Source organism: Myotis daubentonii, chromosome 10 (assembly GCF_963259705.1).
Source record: "Myotis daubentonii chromosome 10, mMyoDau2.1, whole genome shotgun sequence".
Taxonomy (NCBI): Eukaryota; Metazoa; Chordata; class Mammalia; order Chiroptera; family Vespertilionidae; genus Myotis; species Myotis daubentonii.
In genome coordinates, this window is record NC_081849.1 from 47913547 (window position 1) to 47930971 (window position 17425).

The 17425-nt window shown below is 37.1% G+C and overlaps 1 protein-coding gene across 2 annotated transcripts; it reads right to left on the reverse strand.

Annotated features, from left to right (window-relative positions):
* Positions 1-365: 365 nt before the first annotated feature.
* On the reverse strand, positions 366-16785 carry SAMD9 (sterile alpha motif domain containing 9). 2 transcript variants are annotated; one of them, XM_059712319.1, is made up of 3 exons: positions 16581-16784; positions 12750-12840; positions 366-5339 (listed from the first exon to the last, which is right to left on the reverse strand). In XM_059712319.1, the coding sequence occupies exon 3, from the start codon at positions 5329-5331 to the stop codon at positions 577-579; it is 4755 nt and encodes a 1584-aa protein (XP_059568302.1). In that variant the 5' UTR covers positions 5332-5339; positions 12750-12840; positions 16581-16784; the 3' UTR covers positions 366-576. The 2 variants fall into 2 exon arrangements, with proteins under 2 accessions (XP_059568302.1, XP_059568303.1); XM_059712320.1 differs by lacking the exon at positions 12750-12840 and having other exon boundaries at positions 16581-16785.
* Between the last annotated feature and the right edge of the window lie 640 nt (positions 16786-17425).

Genomic DNA, 17425 nt, shown 5'->3' on the forward strand with positions numbered 1-17425 from the left:
ACTACATGAAAAGACAGTCTAATTCTCCAGCGTGCTTTGGTAAAATCTGCTGACTTCTGTGGGTATGACCTTCAGAGAACTGGTTGCTCCTCTGCTTTGAAAGATCCTTGAGTGCTGATGTGCTTGGTAAGAACAAATGTTGCTCTTCAGCTTGAGAGGATTTCACCTTTTTAATGAAATGCTTCCCAATATTATAATGTATTGGAATCATAACTATTTTTTCCTATTCTGAAAATTTTTTCCAGTTGAGAAGAAAGGAGGCACTCTACCTCAGCCCATGCCTTGGTTGGATAATTGGGGGAAGTGGTGGAGTTCTGTGGGGCTGACTTATTACATTCACTTCTCCTAATTCCATCCCTAGCTCCTTCTTATCTTGTTCTTGATAGTGTTATACAAGCCAAGGAAGATATTTGATACTGTCCACATTTCTCACTTTTTTTTCTTTTTCACCACCATCTGTATAGGACTCATAACATACTTAAGAGAAATTTAAAGTCTTGGGTAAAAAAAAAAGAAAAGAAAAGAAAAGAAAAAAAGGTTGTACTGAGACCACATTCCTGCAGGGAGATCAGGCTCTTAAATAATCTCAATATCATAAGCAAGTGGGCCTCCAATGGAAAATCCCAGGTAAAAGGACACTTTTTCTATGCTTCTACCACTTCTTAGTTGACCCCAGAAAGCAGGTGTGATGGGTATTGTGATTCGTTCATTGATTCCATATTCTATGTATAAACAGTTATTTTCAGCTCGTCCCTTTAAACGAAGCAAAAGTTCTTGGACTTTTTTCTCCTTCCATACTTCTCCACTCTGCCACCAGATATTAATGTCAAGTGTTTTTCCAAAGCATTGATCAATTTTCCCTTTGTGGACAAGTCTGTTCATATTGTTACCTTTCCCAAGAAAGAAATATGCAATTGGTTGCTTCGTACGATACATATGTTTATACTGTCCCCTGAAAGAATTTTGTAGTGACCAAGCATGTTTTTCCATTTGTTTAGAATCTTGATCTAGTTTTTGGTTTTCTGGCCAGAATAAGAGGGAAGCTAAGAAATAAGGTTCTGACAATTGATATGACGGTCCTATTTGTTGCAAGATTTCTCGAAGCTGATCTTTCAGTTTTTTAGTTGGCATCACAATTTTGGAGGTAGGTTTAATGCAGTAGAGAATGATATTGGCCAAGATAAAATTCTGTTTTTCCTTTTGCTGGATTCTGACAGTGCATTGTTCAAAGAGAAAAGTGTATTTTTTCACTATATCTTCCATGATGTTAATAGCAGTTTCTTGACTTTTGATAAGGTATTCCAAGAGCCCAGAAAACTTGTCTGCTTTTAAAACTTCTAGGCTTCTCCGATACAGCTCTACTCGAAGTGGCAAACTAAGCTGTGATCCGAGATCTCTGTTTTGTAATTCTTCCAAGGGACCAAATATCTCTGCATATTTCTTAAAATATCCAGCAACCTTTCTCCGAGTTTTGGACTGTTCATTTTGCTTAATGTTGCTTCTTGGTTTTAGAAGGACAAAATAGTCATCAAAAAAATCAAAGGACTTTTTCAAAGAAGATCGCAATTTAGTTAGATAGGGAATAAAATTCTTGAGGGCTAATTTAAATTCATTGTTTGGATCCCCAGGAATATCACTGTTTCCTGATATAAAATTGATCATATCTCTTTTAGATAATTCATTTTTATTGTCAAAAAAAGGAATGAGCTGGAGAATCTGGATTGCATAGAGCCCAACTTCTATCTCCCCTTGATAACCAGCAATATTGTAAGTATCATACCTCCTCTTTGACTTCTGATTAAACCTTTCCATTGCCTCATCCTCTTTATATTCACTTTGCTGTTGAGATTCCTTGAATGCTTCTGAAGCATGAACTGCTAAATCCAAAAGTTCAGTTAGATCAGCAACTGAAATGTTTCTGTTTCTTTCATTATTCTCTGTCCACCATCTTATTTTACTTTTATAGACTTGACCCAGTGTATCTGAGATATAAGAATTGTTAGGTTCTATGTTTTTTGCTTCATTTGCCCAATGAAGGGCACTGGTAAAGTCCCTCTCTTTAATGTAGAAATGTCTTGCCAAGGCTTGGCAAATGAATGCATTTGGGTTGAATCGATGAATACCTTCCAGCAATACTTTTTCAACTGCTTTGTTCCCTTCATCTTCATGTAATGCTTCAATGAATGGGGAAAACCAAGTCCCTGTTTCACCTTCATGTTCAATTCGCTGTCTTGTGAGCAGCAGTGTTTGCATATCCTGGAAAAATTTGCTTCTTCCTATACCAGTATCATAGAACACATTTTCTGTTAGCATATCCCACATAATTTGACTTTTATCCAAGTCATAGCTTATCTTCAATTCTTCCAGTGAGCGAATAGCAATCAAAGGGTGTATAATGCGCACTCCACAGTATTTTCCACATTCCACGACCTCTGTTTTTATCAGAATTGTAGAGTAGGTGCCCATCTTATCTTCAAGTTTTTCTGTTCCCCAGTAAGCCTTCTTGGGTGTGATTCCTAAAAACTTTTCACACTGTGAAAGTGAAATGGTGGTATCAGGTACATATGAATTAAGAAGAGCCAGAAAAGAAAAGAGCTTTGCCTCCTTGGTGAAAATATTTTGCCCTTTTAGGATATTCCTGACAACATTTTCTATGTACTTTTTATCAAAATTGGTTTTCATGATCATGAAGGAATAAAAATCTTTAAAGTTTTTATGTTGCTCTTCAATTTCTTTCAATTTAAGCTCAAATGCCCTCTGTTCTTTGGAAGATAGTTGTTGTATTAGGGCGATACTGTCTGACATCTTCGCACATTTCTCAGGATTCTGTGATCTTACACAATTTAGGATGATCACTAGAGGTTTCTCATATCGAATGTACTTACTAGCTATAGCTGTTTGAATAGAGGCCTGCAGAAGATAGATATCACCTTCTTCTTCAAAATCATCAACAAGAAGCAGTACAGGTAAATATTCCTGATGGTTTGCTGTCCCATAGGTGATTAAATTAGTCACTTGTTTTCCAATTTCAGAAAGATCCACTGTCTTGTTCTTCAACACAGCACATCTGAATTTCTTCCTTAGTTCCCAGAGAATGTGCATAGCCAAGGTAGTCCCACCACAGCCTGGATGATGATACAGATGAATAATTTTGGAACATGTTGACTTTGAAGAATCTGCACAGCTGTGAATCATTCTTTCAAGTTTTTCATATTTATCCCTTTTGACAAAAGGTGAAGAATAATTTTCAGAAGAAAAATAGAAGTTCCACCATGATACTTTACCACCTCTATAGAAGTCTTCCTCTTTCAAAGCCTTGAATTCAAGAAATTTATTTTTGTCGTTTTCTAAGAGTGTTCCTTTACATTCATTTTCACAGAGAATTTCCAGAGCAGTCATGATATCTTCTTCCATTTCCAGAAGGACAGTAGATGAACCAATAGATGGCAAAAATCTCTGTGAAGATTTAGTCACAGATTTTAGTTTAAGAATAGTACCATTGATCTCTTCAAGACTTAAAGAAGAAATACATTGGCTTGATAATTCATCTTGTTTTGTTAATCGTGCTTCAAGTAGATCTTTCCATCTCTGACATATGTGTGAGTGTACACAAACACACAATATATTTTCTATTCCTTTGAGATCTTGGTAGAAAGCACAAAAGGTCTCAATGAGGGGGTCTCTTGGGTCTTCCACGGAGGAGAGTAAAAGAAATACCACCAAAAACTTCCCTCTTGGCATTACGTCTTCATGTGTAAGAAATGATATCAATTTCCTGACTTCAGATGCTTTTTCTTTTTGCCAGGAGCTTGGATCTAAGGGTTTGTATTTTTCACTGTCAAGGTCTAACCTGCCATTGCAGAAAATCCAGCTGGGTTGCTGATAAAGATTTAGACTAGAAATCTTCTCATTTGGTGTGGTTTTCCCCTCTACATATAGACTTGGCAAGTGAAGGTTTACTATTCGGCTTTCTTTGTAAGCATTGACTACCCCCTTGCTCACAGATTCAGGATCAAAATCCAATACAGCAAACCATTTTATTTCCTTTAGAAAATCTAAGTGTTTTATTTGATTAGGATGGCATTTGTTTGTTACAAGAATGTACCATTCATAGTATGAATTATCTAACAAATCCTTATTTCCTGTCAACAATTCAATAAGCTTTGGACCCTCACTGTTTTTATTATTTGTTTTTAGTCTGCATTTTTCTTCTGCTTCTTTTCTATGTTCTGCCAATGCTTCTAAACCTAATTGAAATATTTTGAAATCTACCTTATTTTTCATGATGTCTTTAGAGCTGGCCCCATCTCGCACAAACACTGAGAAATGTTTTCTTTGTTCCCATACTTTGTTGTTGCAGTTCTGCATTTTAATCTGGAAATAATCATGTCCACATTCAGAGTATTTTGGAATGACATCCACTTCAATAACAAATCTGTCAGACGGAGTACTGTTTGGCAGTAAAACTTCTACAAACCTTGGCTCTCGAATGCACTTCTTTGCTTTTTGGACGTGATGGTCTTCAAAATATTGGTGGATCATCAGATTGAAGTGGTCAATGAGGGCTTCTTTGGTGACATTGGTGACATTCACACCAACAATTTTTCCATGGGGCTTGTCTTTGACTCCAAAATGAATGGTGCCATTGGTCCGTGAATTCATACAAGCTGAAGCAAATCGGAAAACTTCATTGCTAAATTTCATTTTAACATCCTCCTCTGTGGCATTTTTTGTATTTGTGAACTCTTTGAATTCATGTATTGGATCAATGAGATTGAGTGGTCCTGTTTCAGGCTGTAGACAAAAATCCAATTTGTAACGATATGGGTCACTGAATTCATCAAAAGGGTATGATACACATGTCAGTTCTATGGATGGCTGCTTTTCCTTTGTATCATCTATTTCACCTCCTATGAACTCACTTTTTAGTGAATTAGAAACTGTACTCATTGTAGAGGCGTTAGCCATATCTGATTTCTCTTTACCCTTTTGTTTTTGCTTTGAAATTTCCTCATTTTCCTCTTGCATCAAAGTTTGTGTTTTAGGCACCTTTTTACTGCCTTTTTTCTTCTGACATGTCTGAATAGGATCTTCAGAGGATGCTTTCTGCAATATTTTGAATAGTTGTTCTATTTGGATAGCTGGTCCATGTGTTATGCCCATTTCGATGAGATGATTTTTAGTTAGAAACTTCAGGACTGCTCCATTCACATCTTGTGCGGTCAAGATTTGCCTGTGTTTTTGGTCAATTTTATGACTATCTAACCACCGATTTACATCATCTTTTGTCCAGTCATCTGTATTTTCTGGCAGGTTTAGTTGTGCGGCCATTCTGATATCTGTATATAGAAAAAAATATATAATTAATATTTTTATAAATACATTTTAAAATAATCAACCAATTTTTTTAGTAGGTAATATGTATGTCTTATGCAGCTTTAAAAATTCAAAGAATGTGCATGCTATGTAGTTATCCTCCTGAGAGGAAATTAGTGTTACCAGTTTCTTCTGTATCCTACCAGAAAAATGCTACCAAATGCAAGCTCTTCCCCCCACCGCCCCCCGCCCCGCAGACAGCATAGTATACACAATTCTTGTCACCTTGCTTTATTCACTAACTGTATGTTGGGGGCACTTCCAGACAGTATATATAGAGACATTTCATCCTCATTAATGGTTGTTTGCTATAAAGTGAGTTAGTGGTATTATTTTAAAATACTCAATTCTGCTATAGAAAATAAGAGAAACTAAATAGAGAAGTATTTGTGAAATAAGGAGGAGATATGAAACTAAGTATAGAAGCAAGTAGTTGTGAAACATGTTATGATAGGTGTAGATAAAGTATATAGAACATATGAGTGTTAAACATAGGAAGAGATAGAGGGACCAAATAGATACTAGTATTATTAAGACACAGTTGAAGCACTTGGTATTGTTAAGGTCTTAAATGGGTCTTAATTGGGTGACACCTTCTTTATATTTTGGGTCCTCTACTCAAGAAACAGAAATAAAATCCAGAATAGCTATGAGGCTGATTAATGAGCTATAGCTGTAGTCAGGCATACATGTCCCTCTGCATCTCTCTGTACTTGATTAGAGCAAGTGAATGTCATTGACTCATTATATTTTCTATATGTTGATCCCCCTTGGACAGTCCTCAACTCTGGTTCTCAAAATTACATAGTCGGTGGAGAATGCTGATGCAGCAGAGGAGAGAAGATATGATCATGCATAACTGGGATAATAAGAACCTTCTACTTTCTTGTAACTTATCCAAAGTACGTTATCCCATATCTTCTCCCTGCTTTTTGTTGTGTATTTAAATTGATTTAATAAGCCATGTGCCTTAAGCATTTTAATTTGGTGTGGGAGCCTTTCTGTTCCATGACTTCTGGGATAGCTTGCTGGGTAGAGAAAAAAATTAAATTAATTTTTCACATAATAATTGATAATAGCTTATTCCTGGGCAGTAACAAATGGCATTACTATTTGGTCTACAAATTGGAAGATGAGTATCTGGAATATTCATTGCTATCTGGGTTACAGAAATATAGCACTGGTTAGAAAACATAAAATCCAAATAGCTTTAAGTACAACACATATTGGCTCCAAAATGTGAGCCGTTTTGATGAATCCATCATGGAAGAAATCAAATTAACAAAGGAGATTATCTTTGGGAATTATGGCAAATAGGTTATATAGGCCCACTTCTATGAAATAATGCACAGGAATATTGCCTCCAAATGTAGATATAAATTCAAGGCTAGGATTTACCTTCCCTTTGAGACATAAAGATGCTGGAGTTAAAGCTATTATTTTTGGTTAGTAATTTCTGTATGCATAGAAAGTGAATAATATCTTATGCCCTGGCTGGTATGGCTCAGTTGGTTTAGTGTCGTCCCATGTACTAAAAGGTCACTGGTTTACTTCCTATCAGGGCACATGCCCAGCTTGCGGGTTTGGTCCCTGGTCAGTGTGCGTACAGGAGGCAATCAGTCAATGACTCTTACGTTGATGTTTCCTCTCTTCCTCTCCCTTCCACTCTCTCTAAAAAATCAGTAAAAGTAAAAAGCTCACATATCTCACAGCTACAGTAATACAAAATAGTCAAAATAGGCAATTTGGTGGGAATTTTACTCCCTTACAACACTGACAATGATAAACCTAGAAGATTTAATGCCCTCTTAAAAAATGTGAATTAGATGAAGTTTCCTTCAGCAGTTTAGCCTATATAGATTAAGAAGTTCAAATTTTAAGTTATCTGGGAAAAGAAAAATGAGTGGAGAGGGAAATTGCTTTTGGTATACTAATCTTCAAAGTAAGCCCCTTTTGTTGGGCTACATCAAACTTAAGACTGTGCATCAAAGGACACAATTAACAAAATGAAAAGGCAAGCTATGGAATGGGAGGAAATATTTGTAAATCATGTAACTGATGTGATAATATCCAGAATATAGTGAAAACTATAACTCAACAATGACAACAAAACAAATAATCCAATTAAAAAATGAACAGTGGACTTGCATATGAAAAGATGTTCAACATCACTAATCATTAGAGAAAAGCAAACCAAAATTACAATAATATATCATTTCACAACCATTATCATAATTGCTAAAAAAAAAAAAGACTCTGAAAATAACAAGTTTGGTGGGGATGTGAAGAAATTGGAAGGAACTCTTGTGTACCATTGTGGGGAATGTATAATGCAACCAACATGGCCTACCCTAAAAGAATGGTTAAAGCAAGTTATCTAAACAGAAAGAAAATGATTAGAGAAGGAACCTTGGAATATTAGGAAGGAAATAAGAACATGGTAAGCAAAAATATTAGTAAGTATGATAGAGTTTCTCCTAGTTGATTTTCTAAATTGTTTGTTGAAGCATTGTCTGACATGGTTCTAAATGTATATAGTGGAAATAGTTAAGATAATTAAAAGTGGATAGGATAAAGGGATATATAGGAACTAATATTTCTTCATTTTACTCAAACTAGTAAAATAGTACCACTACACTGTCATAAATTATCCTACCTAATAAAGAGAGAATATGCTAATTGACCATCAAGCCATCAAAAAAATGGTGATGCCCACAGCCAATAAGGAGGGAATATGATAATTGGCTGCCCCACCCTCAAAGATGGTGGCACCCACAGCCAATAAGGAGGGAATATGCCAATTGACTGCCATGCCCTCAAAGATGGCAGTGCCCACAACCACAAGATGGCGGCACCCAGTCTCCTCAGTCCCGCTGGGATGCCTGCTTCCGGAGTCCCCCAGTCCCCACCCAAGGCACAGGCAAACCTTGGATGGCGGCTGCCCAGCCACCCAGGGCCGCCCAAGGCTCAGGTAAGGTAACCAGGGCCTGCCAAGGCTTGCGCTGCCAGCAGTGGCAGCAGCAGAGGTGTGATGGGGCATCGCCTTCCCCTGATCACCGGGTCGCCTCCCACCCCTGAGGGCTCCCGGACTGTGAGAGGGGGCAGGCCAGGCTGAGGGACCCTCCCTCCAGTGCATGAATTTTCATGCACCGGGCCTCTAGTACATATATATAATGCAATATCTAGAGCAATCACTAGGAAAAACTATACAAAGTTATATACTTAAAAAGACTGTAGATAAAGGTGGAATTGTCAGAGAATTTCAAAGAACACACAGGAAGTCAGGAAAATAAGGTAGAGATATGAAAATTAGAGAATAAAAAGAAACAAAAAAGTAGACAAAATTATTAACATATAAATAATGACATTAAATATAAGTAGCCTAAATACAGAAATGAAAAGGCAGAATTGGTATTCTGGATTAAAAACATGACCCAAGATATCCTGTCTATAAGATAATCGAAATAAAACATTATAAATAGGTTGAAAGTAAAAGTATGGGCAAAATATATAATACAAACATTAATTAATAAACTCAGGAATAGCTATATTAAGGCCAGATAAAATAGATTTCAGAGCAAAGAATATTACCCAGAGAACAAGACTCCAGAGCAATCCTACAGTGTTTGCACCAAACAAGTGAGTTGCAAAACATTTGAAGCAAACTGATAGAACTTTTCGTTTTAGGCAAATCCACAATTATAGTTGGATATTTCAACATCTTTTAATAGTTGATAGAACAACTAGATAGGACATTAGTGAGAATGGAGAAGAATTCAACACCATTGACCAACAGGTTTTCAATCACAGACCACTCCATCCAACAACAGCAGAATATCAGTCTTTTTAAGTGTCCAAGATAGACCATATCCAAAGTTCAACAAATTAAAAACAAAAATTGAAGTCATATAAAATATGTATGATGGAATCTTAAAAGCTATACATTCCTAAATAATTCATGACCAAAGAAAAGTAAAAGAAAGACATTGCAGTGAATGGAAATGAATATACAACATATCAAATTTTGAGGGACACAGTTAAAGCAGTGTTAAAAGGAACAACAATAAATGCATATATTAGGAAGAAGAAAAGTCTCAAAACAATCTAAGCCAAGCATGTCAAACTCATGGCCCATGGGCCACATGCTGCCCACAACGAATATTTTTGTGGCACAGTCAATATAATGGTATGTAAGAAACATTTTAATAAAAATTTCATAACTAATTTTTACAAATCCTGTTATACATAATTATTAATAATGAACTACAATGTTCGCTAGTAACTGATTACTATAATCGTGTTGAATTCATTTCCCTTACGCACCTTACACATAGGTGCGCCATTTCTCTCCACTAATACTAGTAGCAAATATTTTAGCAGCCGATTGCCACATCATTACTCTTGTACTAACTTATTTGGTGTGTGCAATAGGACATATTTCGCTTTCGGAGAACAAGAAACATAGGTTTATTTGCGTTACGCTTATTAATTTGTGCAGTTATTCAGTGTCTGGTAAGTTAATATTCAAGAAAAAATAATTTTTATTAAATTTTTCTGTTATTTTATGTTAACGATTACTCATTTCAGCCCTTTGTTTTCAGCATGTCTATCAAAATAAACCTACATTTGTATGAAAATTGAAGCTTTTGTGGGTGTTTTTTTTTTTTTTTTTTTTTGTGGCCCACATAAATTTAAACCTTGTTTATTTGGCCCGTGTTAGCCTTTTAGTTTGACATGCTTGATCTAAGCTCTTAACCCAGAAACCTAGACAGCTTTGAAAAAGAAGAGCAAAATAAAATATAGGCAAATAAAAGAAAGGAAATAATAAAGAATAAAAATAAATTGAAGACAGAAATATAATGGAGAAAGTCAGTGATGTAAAGATCTGCTTACTTGAAAAGATTATAAAATTGACAAATCTCTAGCAAGACTGAAAAAGAATAAAAAAGAGAAGACACATTTACCAGTATCAGAAATGAAACAGTGGATATCATTTTAAAACTTTCAGATATCAAAAGGACAATAATGGAGTACTGTGAACAATTTGACAACTCAAATGAAATGGACCAATTCCTCAAAAAACACAAACTTCTACAACTCACTCAATATTAAATAAATCATTTGTATAGTCCCAGAACTTCAAAGAAAACTGGATTTTTAAAATATGTTTTTATTGCCCTAGCCAGTTTGGTTCAGTGGATAGAGCATGGGCCGTGGGACTGAAGGGTCCCAGGTTTGACTCTGGTAAAGGGCACATACCTCAGTTGCAGGTTCCCTGGCCCTGGTTGGGGTGTGTGCAGGAGACAATTGATGTGTCTCTCTCACATAGATGTTTCTCTCTGTCTCTCCCTCTCCCTTCTACTCTCTCTAAAATCAATGGAAAAATATCCTCAAGTGAGGATTAACCCCCAAAAATGTTTTTATTGATTTTAGAGAGAGAAGAAGAGGGAAGGAGAGAGGAAGAGAAAGAAGGGGGTCGGGGGAGAGCACGCCTCTGGCTGTGTCCTGCATGTCCCCCTCACCGGAGATTGAACCTATAACCCCGGGCATGTGCCCTGACCAGGAATTAAACCAGCAACTTTCTGATGCACAGGATGATGCTCAGTCAATGGAGCCATACCAGCTAGGCAGAGAACTGGATTTTCTAACTTAAAAAAATCTCCCCTCAAATCTCCAGGCCCAGACAGATTCACTGGAGAATACTACCAGACATTTAAGGAATTAACACTGAATCTACACAATCTCTTCTAAAAAAAACTGTAAAGGTGGTAAAACTCACCAGTTCATTTTATGAAGCTGGCATTACCCTGATAGAAAAGCCCTTGCAGACCTAGCTTGCAGGTGGGCTCCCATGGACCCAGGTTCTGCCCCACCTAAGGGCCAGGCCAGTTCCTACAGAAGTAGGCTCTGTGTTTGCCCCAGGGCTGGGCTAGGCCCCATGGACCCAGACTCTAGATTAGTACCATAGAGTGAGGGTCCCAGTCTGCCCTAGCCTCCAAAGCTGGCTTTTATGGACCCATGCACATGGTCTGGCCCCAGGACCAAGCTGAATAATAATAATAATAATAATAATAATAATAATAATAATAATAATGTGTTGGCAAAGATAAGAGGAAAAGGGAACCCTTGTACACTGTTGGTGGAAATGTAAATTGGTATAGCCCTTATGGAGATGAGTATGGAGATTTTCCCCCGAATTAAAAATAGAACTATATATGATTCAACTATTCCACTTCTGGGTATATATCAGAAGGAAATATACTGCACTCACATGTTTATTGTAGCATTTTCACAACAGTCAAGATAAAAAGACAACCTGAGGGCCTGTCGAAAGACCAATAGATAAAGAATATATTGTGTATATACACACAATGGAATATTTTCGGCCACCAGAAGGAAGGAAATCCTGCCATTGGTGACAACGTGGATGAAACTTGAGGATATTATACTAAGTGAAATAACCCGAAAGAGAAAGACAGTTACTGTATTTCTCATTTATATGTGAAATCTAATAAAAAAGTCAAACTCATAGAAAAAGGGATAACAAGGGGTTGAAGAGGAAAGGGATGGGCAGATGTTTGCAAAACTACAAATTTGCAGTTATGTAGAGATGTCTAGAGAGCTAATGTATAAGCATGATGAACATACTTAATAGTACTGTTTTGAATGCTGGAAATATGCTAAGAGAGTAAATTTCAGGTACACTCATCACAAAAATGAATGATATCTGTGTGAGGAGATGATATGTTAATTAGCCTGACTATAGTAATCATGTCACTATACATCTATAATAATAAAAGCATAATATGCTAATTAGACTGGACATTCTTCCAGACATCCTTCTGGAAAACCTTCTGGATGAAGCCAGGGCTGCGAGGGAAGCCTGGGTCCCGGGTGCCAGAGGGAAGTCAGTGCAGGCAGCCGGGGGAAGGAAGGCCTACTCTTGCATGAATTTCTTGCATTGCCATTCTAGTATGTACATAAAATCATTATGTTTTATACCTTAAATATATACAATTTTTATTTTAAAGTGCTGCCTTAAAAAATTTTAAGAAAAAGTCTAAATGCTTTTATAAAACTAGAAAAAAGCAAACGCTAAATGTCAATTTAATAAGTTCAAAGAAGAACAACAGAATAAAGCAGAACTAAATGAAAGCAAGGAAAAAATAAAGATAAGAGCAGAAATTTATAAAATGGAAACAGTTACCACAGAGAGAATCAAGAAAGCCCAAAAGTTGTTCTTGATAAAGAGTAATAAAATTGACACACCTGTGGAAAGAGTGATCAAGAAAAAATGAGATGGCACAAATATCAGATGCTGTAAATTTGAAGACTGAAGTGAACTGAACAAATTTCTTGAAAAATATATTTACCAAAACTGACTGAAGAAGAAATGGAAGGAGTCCCACTTCCCAGTGTGATGTAGTAGATTCCAGCAGGACACCAGCACTCCCACTATAACAACTAGGAAAAGAGAAGTCAGATAAATTACAAAACATATTTTTGAAGTTATCACAGAGTTTAGATGGACTTCATGACAAAGACTGGTTGAATCAGAATTCCAGAGAGGGAAGATCCCTTCTCAGGTAAGCTTTGGGACATTTGCTCATTCTAGGCTGAGGTTGAGGACTAGACCTGGCATGTTCGGAGGAAGAGAAACCAATGGGGCTTTTCATGGTCACATGGGTGGATGTGATGAATTGGAATCTAAAACTGCCCCAGAATCTTTAACCATCATGGAAATGCAAAGTAAAACTACAATGAGATAATACTGTATACCTAGCATAATGGCTAAAAATAATGCCTGACAATATCAAATAGTGGTGGTGAGGTAGAGTCAGTGGAATGCTCATACATTTCTGGTGGAAATATAAATTGTTTTAGCCACTTTGGGAAACTATTTGGCAGTTTTAATAACGTTAAATGTGCCAGTAATGATAGAAAACATAATGTAAGGTACCATTTCTATGAAGTTTTAGAACAGGCAAATTAATCTATTATAGTAGAATTCAGTGGGTACCTTCTGGCAGGGCAGTATTTTCTGGGGAGTGGCACAAAAAATACTTTGTGAAATGAATAAAGGGAACTTTATTCAACATGGAGCTGGGAAGCCATTGGGGGAGACCTCTCCTCTTCCCTGCTTGTTTCAGTAACAGCAACTGCTTTTCACTCTTTGCCAATAAGAAACTGCCACAACCTTGTACACTCCCTCCAACCCCCACCGATGCACTCCTGTTAAAACAACCCTCCCTAATATTCTCCAAAAATCCCCTCCCAAACTGACCTCCCTTTTGTTATTTTGTACTTAGCTATGGTCCACCATAGTTTGCAAGTCCAAAATTGCAATTCCTCTGCTATTCCCAAATAAACTAATTTGCTGCTCGATAACCTTTTTGTTTATTTTTTTAAGATTGATAATTTTATATCTTGGTTTGGTTAGTGGTTACACTGATGAATACACAAAAATTTCATAGAGCTGTACCCTTAAGATCTGTTCATTTAATAGAAATTATACATCATGTGAAAAACCAATGATGCCTCCAAAATGCATGGTAAAATAAACAGATGAATAAAATAAAAAAGATACTTGCATAGAAAAAGATAATGGTATGTTACCAATCAAGGATAATGATTAACTTAACTCTGGGCACATGAGGTCTGAAAGTTACACTAGAGATTTATTATTGCAGCCTTAATCACGGGTTCAGCTTTTCGTTTTACATGCCACTGTTGATTCATACTGGTTTTATAGTTGTCTAAAATCTGATCCTACTGTCCTCTAGGAACTCTGCTATGTGAGTCATTTTCATATGTCCATCTAAATATCATTTACCCCACCCTGTAAATCAATGTACAGCTTACTTCTGTTGTACCCACACTATTGTCATACCTAAAGCAGGGGGCACCCTTGCCAGTTGTGTTCAGGCTCCTGATTCCTCATACCTGGAGTTCTCCTGCCCCATCTCCTGCCCCATCCTATCAGTATACTTCTCCAGGAGTCTCCCTGATTTCCAGTAACAGTTTTATAAACTCAGCCCTTATCTCTTATGTGATACCTCAAAAATCAGATTATGAGACTGAGTGTTGAATTAGATGGATTATTTTATTCATGCATGAGCTGCATACCATGTACACATGAAACATAAAGCCAGGTGAATGGGGTGCCAGGACTGAATGTTTGGTTGGGAATGTGAGCAAATAAAAAAGGAATGGCTTTTGACTATTTTCCCAAAAATAAAATTTATTGGGATGACATTGGTTAGTAACATATAAGTTTCAAGTATACAGTTCTGTAATACATCATCTGTATATTGTATTGTGTACTCACCATCCAAAGTCCAGTCTCCTTTTGTCACCATATGTTTGACCCCCTTTACCTTCTTCATCCTCCTCCATTCCCATTTCCCTTTGATAACACCATTTTGTTGTCTATGTCTATGATTTTTAAGTCATGATTAAACAGCTTGAAGTTTCACACTGCTTCCTCTAAAGCCTTTATGAAGGTCTTTCAGTAATGTACTTTAAATAAATTGTTGAAGATGTTGGGAGGATATTAACTAGAGCAGTGATTTTCAACCAGTGTGTCCCAAGAAATTTCAAAACATGCAATACCTGACTATTTAGTCAGGGGCACTAACCTCTTTTCCCTTAGTTTGTCAAATAAAAAAATGACAATAGTCAACACAACAATGTTGTGTCTGGAATCAAAATTATACCTATTTTTTGTCAGAGTGGCAAAAATATATATGTTGGTGTGCCACAGAATGTTAATTAATTCATGTGTGCCATGAGATGAAAAAGGTTGAAAATTGCTGCACTAGAAGAATGATTGCTAACTTCTATGTTTTCCACATTTACACTACTTTTCAGAGGTATTTCACATATTAATGATTCCTTTATATCCTCTCTTATTCCAGTTTTTTTTATAGATATTTCAGAAACTTATACAGGATCACACATATGTGAAAACCCTGGGGTAGAGAAATCGGTGGCTGAGGGCGGGGGATGGTGAGTGGTGGGGAGTCCTAGCCAGTTTGGCTCAGTGGATAGAGCCTATGGACTAAAGGGTCCCGGGTTTGATTCCAGTCAAAGTCAAAGGCACATGCCTGTGTTGCAGGCTTGATCCCCAGTAGGAGGCGTGCAGAAGGCAGCCAATCAATGATTCTCTCTCATCATTGATATCTCTCTCTCTCTCCCCCCCCTCCCTCCCTCTCCCCCCCTCCCTCCCTCTCCCCCCTCCCTCCCTCTCCCCCCCTCCCCCTCCCCCTCCCTCTCCCTCTCCCTCTCCCTCTCCCTCTCCCTCTCCCTCTCCCTCTCCCTCTCCCTCTCCCTCTCCCTCTCCCTCTCCCTCTCCCTCTCCCTTCCTCTCTGAAATCAATTTTTAAAAAATCAGGGGGAAGACTAGTCAGAGAAGATAGAAGGTGGGAAAAAATGAAGCCATGGAGTAAAGTTAGTGTCTAAAATAACTTTTCAGTTCTATATACTTTACTAGAAGTGGCCTGAAATTTTGTTCTGAGCTTCTCAACAACCACTATAAAAAAGGGAATAATTTGTTACATGATTAAACCCACATACATTTATTTGTTAACTGTAGGGTTTGTCAGCTTGTCTAAAGAGAGTTGAATTTCAGGCCTTGATTTAGAAATGTAACCCCACAGTCCCTTATTCCTTGCTTTGGAGGAAATCAGACATAAGAACCTAGGACATTTAACAGGAATGTATAGCTGCCATAATTTCAAGGACTTCCTGTAGCAGTCTCTGTTCTGTCTCTCTGAATCTGTCATCTGACACTAAATATCTGAGAATCTATCCTGGAGTTTTATTTTCTGGCAGCTGCCTACTTCTTAGAGTAGATGGTAGACAGTATCTTTGATTAATGTAAAGCATATCTTTAAATTTTCATTAAATGTTCTTTCTGAAGATGCTAATGCCTTGGAAAATTTCATCAATAAAAGTGCCTTTAGTTAACAACTGCACCTTTTATGGAATGTTATGACTCATTTTTCAACTAATATAAAGCCAACTCCCATCACCGAAATGAAGTTTAGAATGTCTAGGCTTAAATATTATTTTTTATTTTAGGGTATATTACAATATTCTAATTGAAAAGTAGATTTCAAAAAAAGAAAAGTAGATTTCTTCCTATTCAATAAAATGCTTCTATAGATAGTAATAATGATAGTGATAATAGATATTGTACTTACCCAGATTGCCTTGCAAATTTCTTCTACATAAATGGGAGGAAAGTCATGGATTTCAGTGCAGAAAACATGTAATGTCTGTGTTTTCTTCCTCCTACAATGTCAGAAAAAGACATTTTCTCCGTTAGAGTTTTCATGAATGTTTATTTATACTCTGCTTTTACCTCAGTCTGAGCTCTAACTGGCTCAGAAACAACAGGGTGTGTCTCAGAAATGGGTGTGTCGAAACTGGCAGATACAGGAAAGGAAACCCGTCATCTGCTGCCTTTCAGTTTCATTTTCCTAGAGCTAAGTTTATTTTGCTCTGTAAAATGCTTTTGCTTTTTTTTTTTCAGCTATTACTCTGCCACCTTCTGGTCTGTTTGATTAAAACCCAAAGGTTTCAAATCTGTTCTTTGCTTGAGAGTTCTGAGGACTGCTAAGAGCCCTGTTATCCTGGCTATAGATAAACTCTGGGACAGTCTGAGTGGATCCTCTGGGAATACTGGTTTTCATTGTTGTTAGGAGCCTTGTGAAGCTCCCGGTAGGAAACAGCCTAGGTTGGTCTTTCCCTGGCCTTCCAGAGAGGGCTAACCATCCATATGTTTTCCTAAAGTGAAAAGGAATGGCTTTCAGAGACTTTTGAGCCCTCTATAAATGCTAAGGGCCTCTGAATTAGTTCTGCATGCAGACCAAGGTCAGGGTCCCCCACCCCCATGGCCACTTTGCAGGAATTTATCCTTTTAAGGTCAGTCTCAGGGTAAAGAACTGCCTAAGAGCCACAAAAACAATGAACATTTAAAAAATTTAACAGCAGGTGCTAATACTTATTGTGTATACTCAATTAGCTTTTGGTTTCCACATCCCAC